General features: G+C 33.6%; 1 protein-coding gene across 1 annotated transcript in view; it reads left to right on the top strand.

The window, feature by feature from the left end:
* Nucleotides 1-4,077, top strand: part of LOC107630589 (GDSL esterase/lipase 5-like) — a 9,471-nt gene extending 5,394 nt beyond the window's left edge. The window contains exons 2-5 of the mRNA XM_016333782.2: nucleotides 1,320-1,438; nucleotides 1,634-1,864; nucleotides 2,541-2,799; nucleotides 3,468-4,077. Coding sequence (XP_016189268.1) covers nucleotides 1,320-1,438; nucleotides 1,634-1,864; nucleotides 2,541-2,799; nucleotides 3,468-3,781 — 923 coding nt within the window. The 3' untranslated portion in view covers nucleotides 3,782-4,077. The remainder of the gene's footprint in view (nucleotides 1-1,319; nucleotides 1,439-1,633; nucleotides 1,865-2,540; nucleotides 2,800-3,467) is intronic.

Genomic DNA, 12,058 nt, shown 5'->3' with positions numbered 1-12,058 from the left:
ACTGGCTCGCGTCTCTCTCTTTCTCTCTCTTCTTCGTGCTTGACGACGACAGCAACTTCCAGCCCCACCAGCACCGTCCCTCCCCCTCTCTTCCTTTTTCTTCTTCTTCTCCTTCCTTCCTTCACGTTTGATTTCTCACCTCTCCCCCTCTGTTTTCTTCTTCGTTTCTGGGTATGTAGGTGGCGACTAAGTGTGTTAAGGTTAGGGTGAGAGTAGTAAATGAGTATGCGGGTAGTTTTAGGGTTAGGGTTAGAAAAAGGGAGTAAGGATAGAATTTGTATTTTGATAAAATTAGAGGGTAGAATAGTAGTTTAAAAACCAAATTTAATCCAATAAAATTATTTCAAAAACATTATTTATTTATCAACTTATTAATTGATTCTCAAATAAGTACTCTAATTTAAAATTAGAGATATTCTAATCAATTTTCTTAGTTTATAAAACTAAACTAAAAATTCTAATTATTCAAATTAAATTAACAAATCCTTGTTATTTTTCAATTACTAAAACTTTAAATTTTAAATAAAAAATACCCAATTATTATGAAAATTATATGAGTCCTAATTAATTTAAAACTCAATTTATCAAAATTTGATTTAATTACATTAAATAAAAAATAATTTATAATAGAATATATATATATATTTATTGTCTCTATCGTTTATGATTACCTTTAAAGATATTTCTAACATTTATTTTTATACATTTTGTTCTTAATATTTTTAATTTGTATGTAAAATTATTCTTAAATGTTAATTCTATCTAAAATGTTAAAGGTCAAAATTGAAGACACATAGAAATAACTTTGACACAAATCGAAAATATTAAAGATAAAATTGAATAAATTGAACATGTTAAGAACAAACTTAAATGAAATTAAATGATTCGAAAAACGATGACTAGACATCAAACATGGCTGAGCCAGCCACGAGCGTATTTGGACTAAACTAAGATATGACACGGGATGGTCAAAGGCAGGCCAAACTTAGGCAACAATGACCTTGCACCAAACACGGCTGAGTCACTGAAATGCTCAAACTAGGGTAAGACTCAGGCAATAGTAACCGGACACCAAACACAATCGAGAGACTCATGTGTTGGACTAGGCTAAGACTAGCCTTAGAAGATGACCACTTATGAATAAAAAACTCAATTACAAATTTTTAAATTAGAAAATTCCTATTTGAATTGTTTTCAAAATATCAAATAAAATGTTAACATTTTCATTTTTTTTTTAGTTATTTTTAATGTTGTAGAAGCCAATTTGCTTCTGTCCTAATTATAGTATGTGCTGAGGTTTTATTGCTTTGGTGGTACAGGTGAGTATGAAAAGCTGCCACTAGTCCCTGCATTTTTACAGCCAAATGCTGATTATACCAATGGTGTCAACTTTGCTTCTGGTGGGGCTGGTGTTCTTGCTGAAACCAATCAGGGAATGGTAAATTCGTAATTATAAAGGATAACCATGCATGTGATATTTAATTTAATTGGTATCTTAGGATATATGTGAACTTGTTTGCTAATATGTAAATTTTCCAACTTAATATTAATCAAGAAATATCCTTTATGCAGAGTTCTGTTTCATGTAGGTGATTGATCTTTTAAATCTCCATAAGAAAGTTGTTTAATGTAGGTGATTGATCTTCCAACACAACTAAGGAACTTTGAAGAGGTGAGAGTGTCACTATCAGAAAAGCTTGGGGAGAAGAAGGCAAAGGAGTTAATCTCAGAAGCAATTTATTTCATTAGCATAGGTAGCAACGATTACATGGGTGGTTATTTGGGTAACCCCAAAATGCAAGAAAGCTACAACCCTGAACAATATGTGGGGATGGTCATTGGAAACTTGACACAAGCAATCCAAGTAAGATTGTAAGAATAATCAGTTGCAAGATCTAGTTAATTAAATTATCCCAATTAACTAACACCAGATTTGTCTAAATTTGTTACCCTTTTTTTTTTATCTAAACTTTGAAAAAAAAAAAGTTGTTAAAAGACACTGTCATATAATTCTTAAACACTAAATTAATCGAAATCTTGGTATTAGCATTAGATAACGGTTTAAAAAACTGAAAAATAATTATATATTACTCTTAAGTAATAAGGTTTTATTATTGAAAAAACATTAATTTTTTATTGATCTTTATAGTTTATAAATTCATAAAATTTTAATTAAGTTCTCACTTCATTAAAAGCATTTATAATTGGATCTCTACGTTAGATGAAAAATTTATCCAGGTCCTCACAAATATTTTATCTTTAAAAAAAAAAAAGCAATAATCCTTGGATGCTTGTTTCTAAAATATTCTATTTATACATCAAACACAAAAATAAATATTTCAATGATATTTCATATTCTTTTACCAAAAACATTTAGCATTATTAGTAGCAAAATCCTAATTAAAATTTTATATCCAGTACAAAAATTTAATTACAAACTTTTAAATTGAAAAACCTAATTGATGTTAAAATGTAAGAACTACCAAGGTAATTAAACTTATTAAAAACACAAGAAGTTATTTATCATTTCTTGTATTCAGGTACTATATGAGAAAGGGGCTAGAAAATTTGGATTTTTAAGTTTGTCTCCATTGGGATGCTTACCAGCCCTCAGAGCTCTAAACTCAAAATCCGACAAAGGTGGCTGCTTTGAAGCAGCTTCTGCTCTTGCTCAAGCTCATAATCATGCTTTGAGTAGTGTTCTCAAAAGCCTTGAGCAAATCCTTGAAGGGTTTAAGTATTCTAACTCCAATTTCTACGATTGGCTTCAAGAGAGAATAAGTAACCCCACCAATCATGGTATGTATGTATACAGTATACTATCCACTATTCATTTTCATTACTATCTGCGTGCTGTTTATGCTTTTCTTTTTATGATCTTGGAAAAGGTAATTTTATAATTTAGTTTCTTTTATGTAGTTAAAAAATTAAAACTGATTTCTTTTCTAAAAGAGCTAGCTATTCTATTTAGTATTTCCAAAAATGTGAAAACTACTTTTTCTTTCATTTTAATTATTTTATAAAACAAAAATTTTAGAGACTCAACAACTTCGGTATCATGGATAACCAACATATATCAAGTTTTAATTTTGACATTTTATCAGTTTCTATACATATACAAATTAATGTATAAATTAATATACAGTGTAACACGAGTCATTTATATGTTATACTGAATAATGCTATAATGAAAAATAAAATTTTAGTGAAGACTAGAGACTACTTTTTTTAGTACAAAAAATTCCATAAAAATATTATTATATATAATGTACATATTTTTTATAAATTTAATTAAGCTCTTTATTTTTCATGCAATTTTATTCTTCAACAAAAAATCTTCCAGTTGAAAATATTAGAGATATAACCATTAATGTTGCTTTCTCCTATTAGTTTAAATTTTTGGGATAAGTGATTTCGTAGCAGAAAATAGATATTTGCTATTCCAAATTTTGTTTCAATTTTTGAAGGTTTTAAGGATGGAATCAATGCTTGCTGCGGAAGTGGGGCATATGGGGGTGTTTTCAGTTGTGGAGGCACCAAAGAAGTTGAAGATTACGAATTGTGTGAAAATGTTGGTGACTACGTATGGTGGGATTCATTCCACCCAACAGAGAAGATCCATGAGCAATTTGCCAAAACTTTATGGAATGGACCACATTCCTCAGTTGGACCCTATAATTTAAAGAGACTCTTCTCTAACATTAAGGTAATCAAGGCCCGCACTATAGCTGATGTAGTTGACAGACAAGAGACCGGTGAGCAAGGAATATTTCAGCAGTGAATTATACAAAATAAATAAATAATAGCAACAAAAAGATCTCACAGTAACACTTCCACTTTGAACTTTTGAGTTTATGATATGTACTTAGTATATATTGAACTTTTCACATTCTTGTGAATAAAATCTGAGACCCGTCCCAGACTCTGTCGTTTGCAAAACATGGCTTGAACGACAATTTTAGAAATAATGCCTGTTCATGGAATGCCAGGTAAAATAAGGTTTTACTGGGAAAAAACAAAGTCCATATAGTATATGCTTGATCAAATTAATATGAGAAATTGACACTTTTTTTTTTCTGTGAAATGTCTAAATCACATTCCTTGGCTCATTTTTTTTATATATAGAAAAAATGTTAATATTATACAATGAAATGGATATTTATATAGTATTTACAACTACTATGATGTCAGTACAAAAGTTTAATTATTTTGTTGATTTTTATAATTTTATTAAATTTTTAATTAGGTCCTTGTATTTTTTTCTTTTTAATTGGGTCTTTATACTGCTTTTAATTTTGTAATTACGTCATTTTCATATTAAAAATGCTAAAATTAACATAATATTTTTACCAAAATACTTGCGACCAAAGATTTAATTAAGTTTTTAATTATAAATATCTTCAATTTATGAAGAAATATTCAGTTAATTCTAATATTTTTACACTAGGAATGACTTAATTACAAAATTAAAGTAATATCGAAATCTAACTGAAAGAAAAAATATAATAATTGTTCATACCCTGACCCAACGATAATGCCCAGGTACAAATATAGTAATATAATAATATTAATAATACTAGTATTCCAACTCTTTGCTGGGGATTTTTTTCTCTTTTTTTCTTATGTTAAAACGCAAGTTACGTTTTGATTTTTTATTTTTTTGGTTCTAATAAATGCAGATTGCATTTTGTAGAACAATAAATTTAAAGATTCATAATTTTGTATAACACACTATAATACAATATGTGTGTATAACACTATTTTTTTTTCAATTTTTAAATTATTTTCTGACATTCCTCACTCTTTTATTTTTAACATATATTTTTTTTCTTATAAAAATTAAATAATATATATTTTAATCCAATTAATTAAGTTAAGAAAGAAAGTGAAGATGAAAGCCTCCCTCCAACTTCAGTTACGAGCACCTCTAATTTCCACAAGTACTTGATCAATGGGATAGTCAAATATGTATTTCAGGAATTTGTGGACATGACCAAATAAATGGTCCACTCCAGCAAACAAACTCGAAAACTTGTCCTTAAAAATGAAAAATCTTTGTTAAAATCTCAAGATAGAGTTGACGTACTTCTAAAGTACCTTGATTCACTTGATGAGGATCAAGTGCTATTTGAAAAAGAGGAAAATGTCCTGAAAACTAAAAAAGAGGGTTTTGATGCCTGAAAATTTGTCTCCTACTATTAATGCAACTTTAATAGTTTTCTGTTATTTCTATCTCTAATTGACACTTTATTTTGCTACTTCTAGCCTAAACAATGTTTCAATGACTGTCTTTTTTTTTTTGAATGACTGTAATGACTTTAGTCTATCTTAATTAACTGTTTGATATGAAATCTGTTTTGTAAATTTGTTGATATAATCTTTGTAGGTTTCTCTCCTTGATAACAAAAAGGGGAGAAGAAAAATGAATTGACAATATGATGGTGACAGTTGAATTATGGTTGCCTCAAAAGGCTGCCTCTATTTTAAATTTGTGATAAACTATTGAATAATTTTTTACATGACTAGTTGGTTTTGAATATTTTTTGAAAAGCTTGCAAATAACAGTTTGGATATCATTGAATGTTTGCATACTGTCTGTGCTTGACATATTATACAGGGGAGCACAAAAATCAAAAGAAAGTGGGAGATTCATGTTAAATAAAACATCAAAGGGAAGTCTCCTATCTTTACTCTCAATTTCTTTCAATTCATTTTAATAATATTTGTCATTAAAGAAGAAATTGTTGAATTTAGAAAACTAAAACATGATTAAAGTGATGACAAAATATTATTAGAAATTTTATCAAATTGGTTGTGTGATTTTTTTTTTTTTGAGTGTGCAGAATAATTTGATTTGATCAACTTGGCCCAAGAAGCAAATGCTCAAGCCCACACGTATACACACGCTAGCCCATGATCATATTAAACATAACCAAAATTTGCTTCATCATAAGCCTACTGAACCTTATGAAAAAAGAAAGAAAGAAAGCTCATATCCACTCCAAGCCCAATTCGGTGATCACACCCAAATCCATCTCACTTTAACTAGGCCATTAACCGGGTGAACTTTGTTCAATTCAATTAAATTCCTCTTCACTTCCACCAAATACAAACTCTCTCTTCTCTCTCTTCCTTTTCTTCTTAATCACATTAAATCTCTGAACCAAGAAAGAAGAAAGAGGAAAGATCCGAAGTTAGGATACGGTGAAGAACAAAAAGCTTATTTCCATATTCAAGCAAGAAGAGAAAGAAAAAAGGGCTACAACAAAGGAAGGATATCAACGCAATAGAGGATCATAAAAAGGTGGTTTTCTCATTTGTGCTTCAACGAGAAACCAAGAAGAAATACTCTGAGCAACAAGTACCATTCAAGCAACTATGAAGACAGTAAAGTCAAAGGTGCTCAGTGGCTCATCAACGATCGAAAATTAAACTTGGGGCCAAAGAAAGAATACACAGCCTAGATTTAAGATACTCGAAAAAAAAAGGATAAAAGAGAAAGGTAAGGTTGCATGTCATTGCTTTGGCCTTCTCTCTCTTCTCTGACCATGCCGCTGCTTGTTCCGATGCTGGAGAAGAAGACAACCTAAGTGTTGGACTTGGTTCAAACTTTGGAATATTCACTCCTCTATAATAGGGGTGAACAACCAATGATTGAGCAAGAGAAAAAGAGCAATTGTTTTGGTTTCTATAGCTCATTGAGCTGTTCTTGTTCTTCTCCTTCATGATTTCTATTTTATAATTTTTTTTCTCAATTTAGTCTGTCTGAATTTCATTAGAAAAAGGCAAACATGTTGAGGTTTATACTAAAAAGCCAATGAGTGAAAAAATATAGTGAGCTAGACTTGGAGAAAAAGTTATAGTTATCTCAGAAATTCTTTGTTAGTATTTCTGTTTTGTATCATGATCCTGAGAGATGATGCCAGGGCATCTTAGCCTAGTTTTACTAGTCTTTTTCCTTTATTTTTAATAGTTTTATACACTTTCTTGAGTACAAGTAAGCCATTTGGATAGAAATTCATGTGTACTTAGATTTAATCAACCATGAGTAAATTGATGCATTTTCATGAGGTTTTGGGCTATAATTGCTTATATGTCAAGGATAAGAAGAAGTCTCATGATTTTAGCGTAGCTTTGATGCATTTGTTAATTGATGACAGGTGACCAAAAGGCTTGGAGGAAGGTTGAAGAAAGGGCAAACGTGAACTCAAATGTGGATAACAGCACAACCACCCTGAAGGAGCTCAACGTTTGCGCCAACGTTGCCTCAAACGTGAGGTCAAACGTTGGCTTAAGAATACCCTGGAGGAGGAGCCACGTTTGCGCCAACGTTTGCCTCAAACGTTAGGTCAAACGTTAGCTGAAGATTGCCTTGGGGAGGATCACGTTTGAGCTCACGTTTGACCTCAAACGTGAACTCAAACGTGAGTGACAACAACCACCCGTTTTGCATAACGCCATCACACGAAGACGTTTGAGTCAACATTTGCCTCAAACGTTGACTCAAACGTGAATGATCCCAAAGTCCACAGTGCAAACGAATTTCTTCTCAAGACCAAGAGCAATCAACAGAGGCTATCTTCAACCCAATTCCATCAAGGCCAAGGGCCCAAATTCAAGGCTTAATGATCATTAGAAGAGAGTGTATAAGTAGCTTAGGATTTAAGTTTTAAAGGAGCTTTTCTTTTCAGATTTTTTTACTGGACTTCAATAGAGAGCTCTCTTTTAATTTTTCCTTTTTGAATTTGAGTTTTGGATTGGGATTGAAGGAATTATGTTTCATCCTTGATCTAAAACTTCTCTTTGTTCTTCTTCTGCATAATCCTAGTGAATTAAGAATTGAATCTGAGTTTTCATTTACTGCTTCCATCTTTCTTTCTTCTGCAAATTGTTTTCTGCTGAATCAAGGAAGGGGTTGAGATCTAGACTGGTTTTCTAGTCTCTTTGATCCCTTGAGATCTTCAGCATTATTTTGCAATTAAGCTGAGTTTCATTTCTGTTTTGATTCTTCAAGTAATTTTACTTTTCTGTTTGAGATTTGCTACAATATCCTTTTGCTGCAAGTTAAAATTCAATTTACATTGAGTTTGCTTTTGATCTTTGGTTCCCATTGCTTTCTGTTATCATTATTTTCAATTTACTTTCATGCAATTTAATTCTCCTTATTCCTCTGCAATTTACATTTGATGCTTGTTGTGAGCTTGATTTACATTTCCTGCAACTTTACATTTACTGCAATTTTGCTTCTCTGTTTACATTGCTCCCAATTTACTTTCCTGCAATTTAAGCTTGCTGCAAGAGTTTTGAGTTCTGATCTATTGCTCTCTTTAATTTCCAGCATCCAAGCACCCTTTTACATTTCATGCAATTTACATTTCTTGTCATTTAAGATTCTGTCAATTTACAATCCTTGCTCTTTAAGTTTTAATGCAATTTACTTTCTGCACTTTATAATTCCTACAAATTTACTCTCTGTTGCTTCAATTTCACTTCAATTCACATCAATGTTAGCTTGACTAAACTAACCACCCACTAAAGTTGCTTGATCCATCAATCCCTGTGGGATCGACCTCACTTTAAGTGAGTTTTACTACTTGATGCGACCCGGTACACTTGCCGGTGAGTTTTAGGTGTTGGAATTTTCGTTTCCAACCCCATCAAGTTTTTGGCGCCGTTGCCGGGGATTGATTTAGATCAACAATGATTAAGTGGGTGAGGAGTCTAGATCAAGCATTTTCTTTATTTTTGTTTTCTGTTTTAGATTGAAACCAAGGTGTTTGAGTTTTTGCCTCACTAAGAAATTCTCATCTCTGATATGAGTAATTTCAATTTTCAATGGTGTTGTGTTTTCCAAAATTCAAATGGAGTTCAACTCATCTTATGATCAAACAAATTTTATGGGATATTACCCACCATGACCAATCTCTAATGGTGGATGTAACACCCTAATATTCAAATCCTTATGCTCGAGTCATAAGTCAATGATATTACGGTGGTACGACTCTCAGGTGGATTTTTAATATATAAATATAGGTAATTTTCGAAAGGAGTATTAATCGAGAAGCCTGAAAAGAGTAGAAATAAAATCGCGAAGACGTATCACTCACGTTTCGACAACGAAAAGTTAAACTGCTAAGCCGAACGCGATATATGGACAAGGCATAAAGGAGATTAAGAGATGGATAACAGATAGATATATATAACATAAGTAAATAGCCACTAGTCGCGACCCGCGAAGTTTAGACCGGCTAGGGTACAGTATGAAAGTAGATGACAACAGTATATCCTAATCTCTCCCGAAGGAAACATGAGAGCCTCTATAGGCAAATTCAAAGAGTTCACTACATAATATAAACTTTCCAAAACAAAGGTGGAGAGATTCTAATCAAAACACAACCCGACATGTCCTGGTAGCTAACCATTGGACAGAAACACCCATTGCGGAGCAAGTAGGTTTGAGCTACAACCCCCTTGCTATTACCCGCTCAACCCAGAGCCAGTGGAATAACCATTACTGCGGCTACTACCCAGGCGGGTATTTACAAGCTCAACCTGGAGCGAGTGGATTCACCACTACTGCCGCTACTACCCAGGCGTCACAATCTCTGACCTGGAGCAAGTGGGACGAACCACAACCCTTGCTACTACCCAGGTATCTCAAGCATTGGCCCAGAGCAAGTGGGACGAACCAGAACCCTTGCTACTGCCCAGATATCTCAAACATATATTCATTCAATCTCAATTCATATTATCAACATTCATTGTTACCAAATCTCAAACATTAACTTGGAGCAAGTGGGACGAACCACAACCCTTACTACTACCCAAGTATCACAAATAAACATTTATTCATAATCACCCTTCATTATTATCAATTCTCAGACAATGACCCGGAGCAAGCGGGACGAACCACGACCCTTGCTACTACCCAGGTATCACAAATACACATTTATTCAAAACTCCATGATTAAACTCGTTTATCATAATCCTCCTTTCCCGTCTCATACCCGGAGCAAGTGGACAACGCCACTGCCTACTACCCGGGGTCGCACATCACATTTCAATATTTTTTTCATTATTATCCATTTAACATATTCATTCATTAATCATATATGCATTTATACTCAGCCATAAACAATAATGGCTTTGCCGTAACCTGGCAATAACTCAGCCATCCGGCTCATGGTCCAATCAAGAACGGGCCATTTATCAATAAATATAGCCCTCCGGCTCATGGCATACACGGTACTTCCACCGTCATCCTCCATATCTCATATAATCATCTTTGATCATCATTAATCATAACTTTTCCCCTTGCTTCACTCGCAAGTTACCACATCCCCTAGCTCCTTTCTCATTGCTAGGCATATCATAATGATTTAATACATAAGAGGTGAGATCGGAGGCTTAGAAGTATGAGATTTGGCTTTTAAAACTCAAAAATCAACTTTGGCATGAAAACAGGGCCACGCGTATGCGTCATGCACGCGGACGCGTGGATTAAAAATTTGCCAAACAACGCGTACGCGTCAGCCACGCGTACGCGCGGATACATTTGTACCCCAGGCACAAAACTGGCACAACTCTCGGGAAAATGGCTGGGCATTTGGTGCAGCGCATCGACGCGCCCACGCACACCACGCGCACGCGTGGATGGTGCTTTCTTGAAGAACGGCGCGTACGCGCCAAGTGCGCCTATGCGCGGAGGGTCGTTCTGCTAAAAAATTTCTAAGTTAAAAGCTGCAGAATTTACAGATTCAACCCCCAATCTTCCGACGGACATAACTTTCTCATTTTAAATCATTTTTCACCCGTTCTTCGAACGGCATGGACATCCCGGATCCAATTTCATTTTTAAACAGATTTGGCACAAAACAGAGATCTGTAGTCCAAGTTATGTCCTATCAAAGTATGCCCAAAAACCATGTTTTCATACAAAACCACAAGGTACCATTTTCAAAACAAGCAATTTTCAACTCTTTTCAAAATCAACCAAAACATGTCAATTTCAACCCTTTTTGAAATCAATCAAAATGTACCAAAATTCACATCAAGCCATCCTCAACTCACACATTGACACTTTACCAAAAATTCCCAAAACTACATCCAACCATTTTAACACTTCTCAATCAAATGGCTAAAGGACAAACACAATATCATGTCATACATCTTTCCTCATCCCAATTTCCAATAATACAATTTCCAATCAACCATCATTATACATAATCAATATCATACTCACTATCACGTGATTTCACCCACAAATCAACCTTAATCATTCAATGAGAGGAAAAGTCAAATTGAAAGTATTGCAACACAAAGATCTAGCAACAAGTCTCAAAGAGTAGCAATGAAAATCCAAAATAGAGATGAAATCCAAAATTACAAAGTTGAATTCTAGATCTATGAGAATTGATCAATTGTATCTACTACTTGAAACTGGAGAAGAAAATCTATGACATGAATAAAGTGGAGTGAGAATTGTAATGGATCTCACCAAAAAGTCATTGAAAATTCAGAAATTAGATGAGGATGAACCCTAGTGAAGCTTGGAATCTCCCTCTTCTTCTTCCAAAAAGTGTAACTAACTCTCTCTTCTCCCCAAAAAAAGGAAAATATCTAGATCTAGAAAAAATGAACTAAAAGTGTCCTTAACCCTTGTTCCTTTGGTCTTCTTATGCTTTTCCCGCCAAGGTGTTTCTAAGCATGTTTTCATTCATGAGGCGAAACTATGAAAGGAATGCAAAATCTTGTATTTTCATATAGAAAGTGTGTGGAATCATTGATAAAACCCCTGAAATCATCACAAGATAAATCCTCAAATTGGGGTTTGTCAACCTCCCCACACTTAGATTCTAGCATGTCCTCATGCTTAGAGAAATGCGAAGAAACACAGAAGACTGAGGGATTGCAAAAGTATAAGACTCATGAAGTGCAACCTACTTATATGCATGCAACTATGACTATGACTAGTGCCACTATCCACTTGGTTGGGAGCAAATTAGCCTTCTTAGGACATATGCGAGCACATTGGATACGATGGTGGTCAAAGCATAGG

The sequence above is a fragment of the Arachis ipaensis genome, chromosome B03 (assembly GCF_000816755.2).
Source record: "Arachis ipaensis cultivar K30076 chromosome B03, Araip1.1, whole genome shotgun sequence".
NCBI classification, from domain to species: domain Eukaryota; kingdom Viridiplantae; phylum Streptophyta; class Magnoliopsida; order Fabales; family Fabaceae; genus Arachis; species Arachis ipaensis.
Note: the sequence above shows the minus strand (reverse complement) of the source record. Positions and strands in the feature narration are given on the sequence as shown.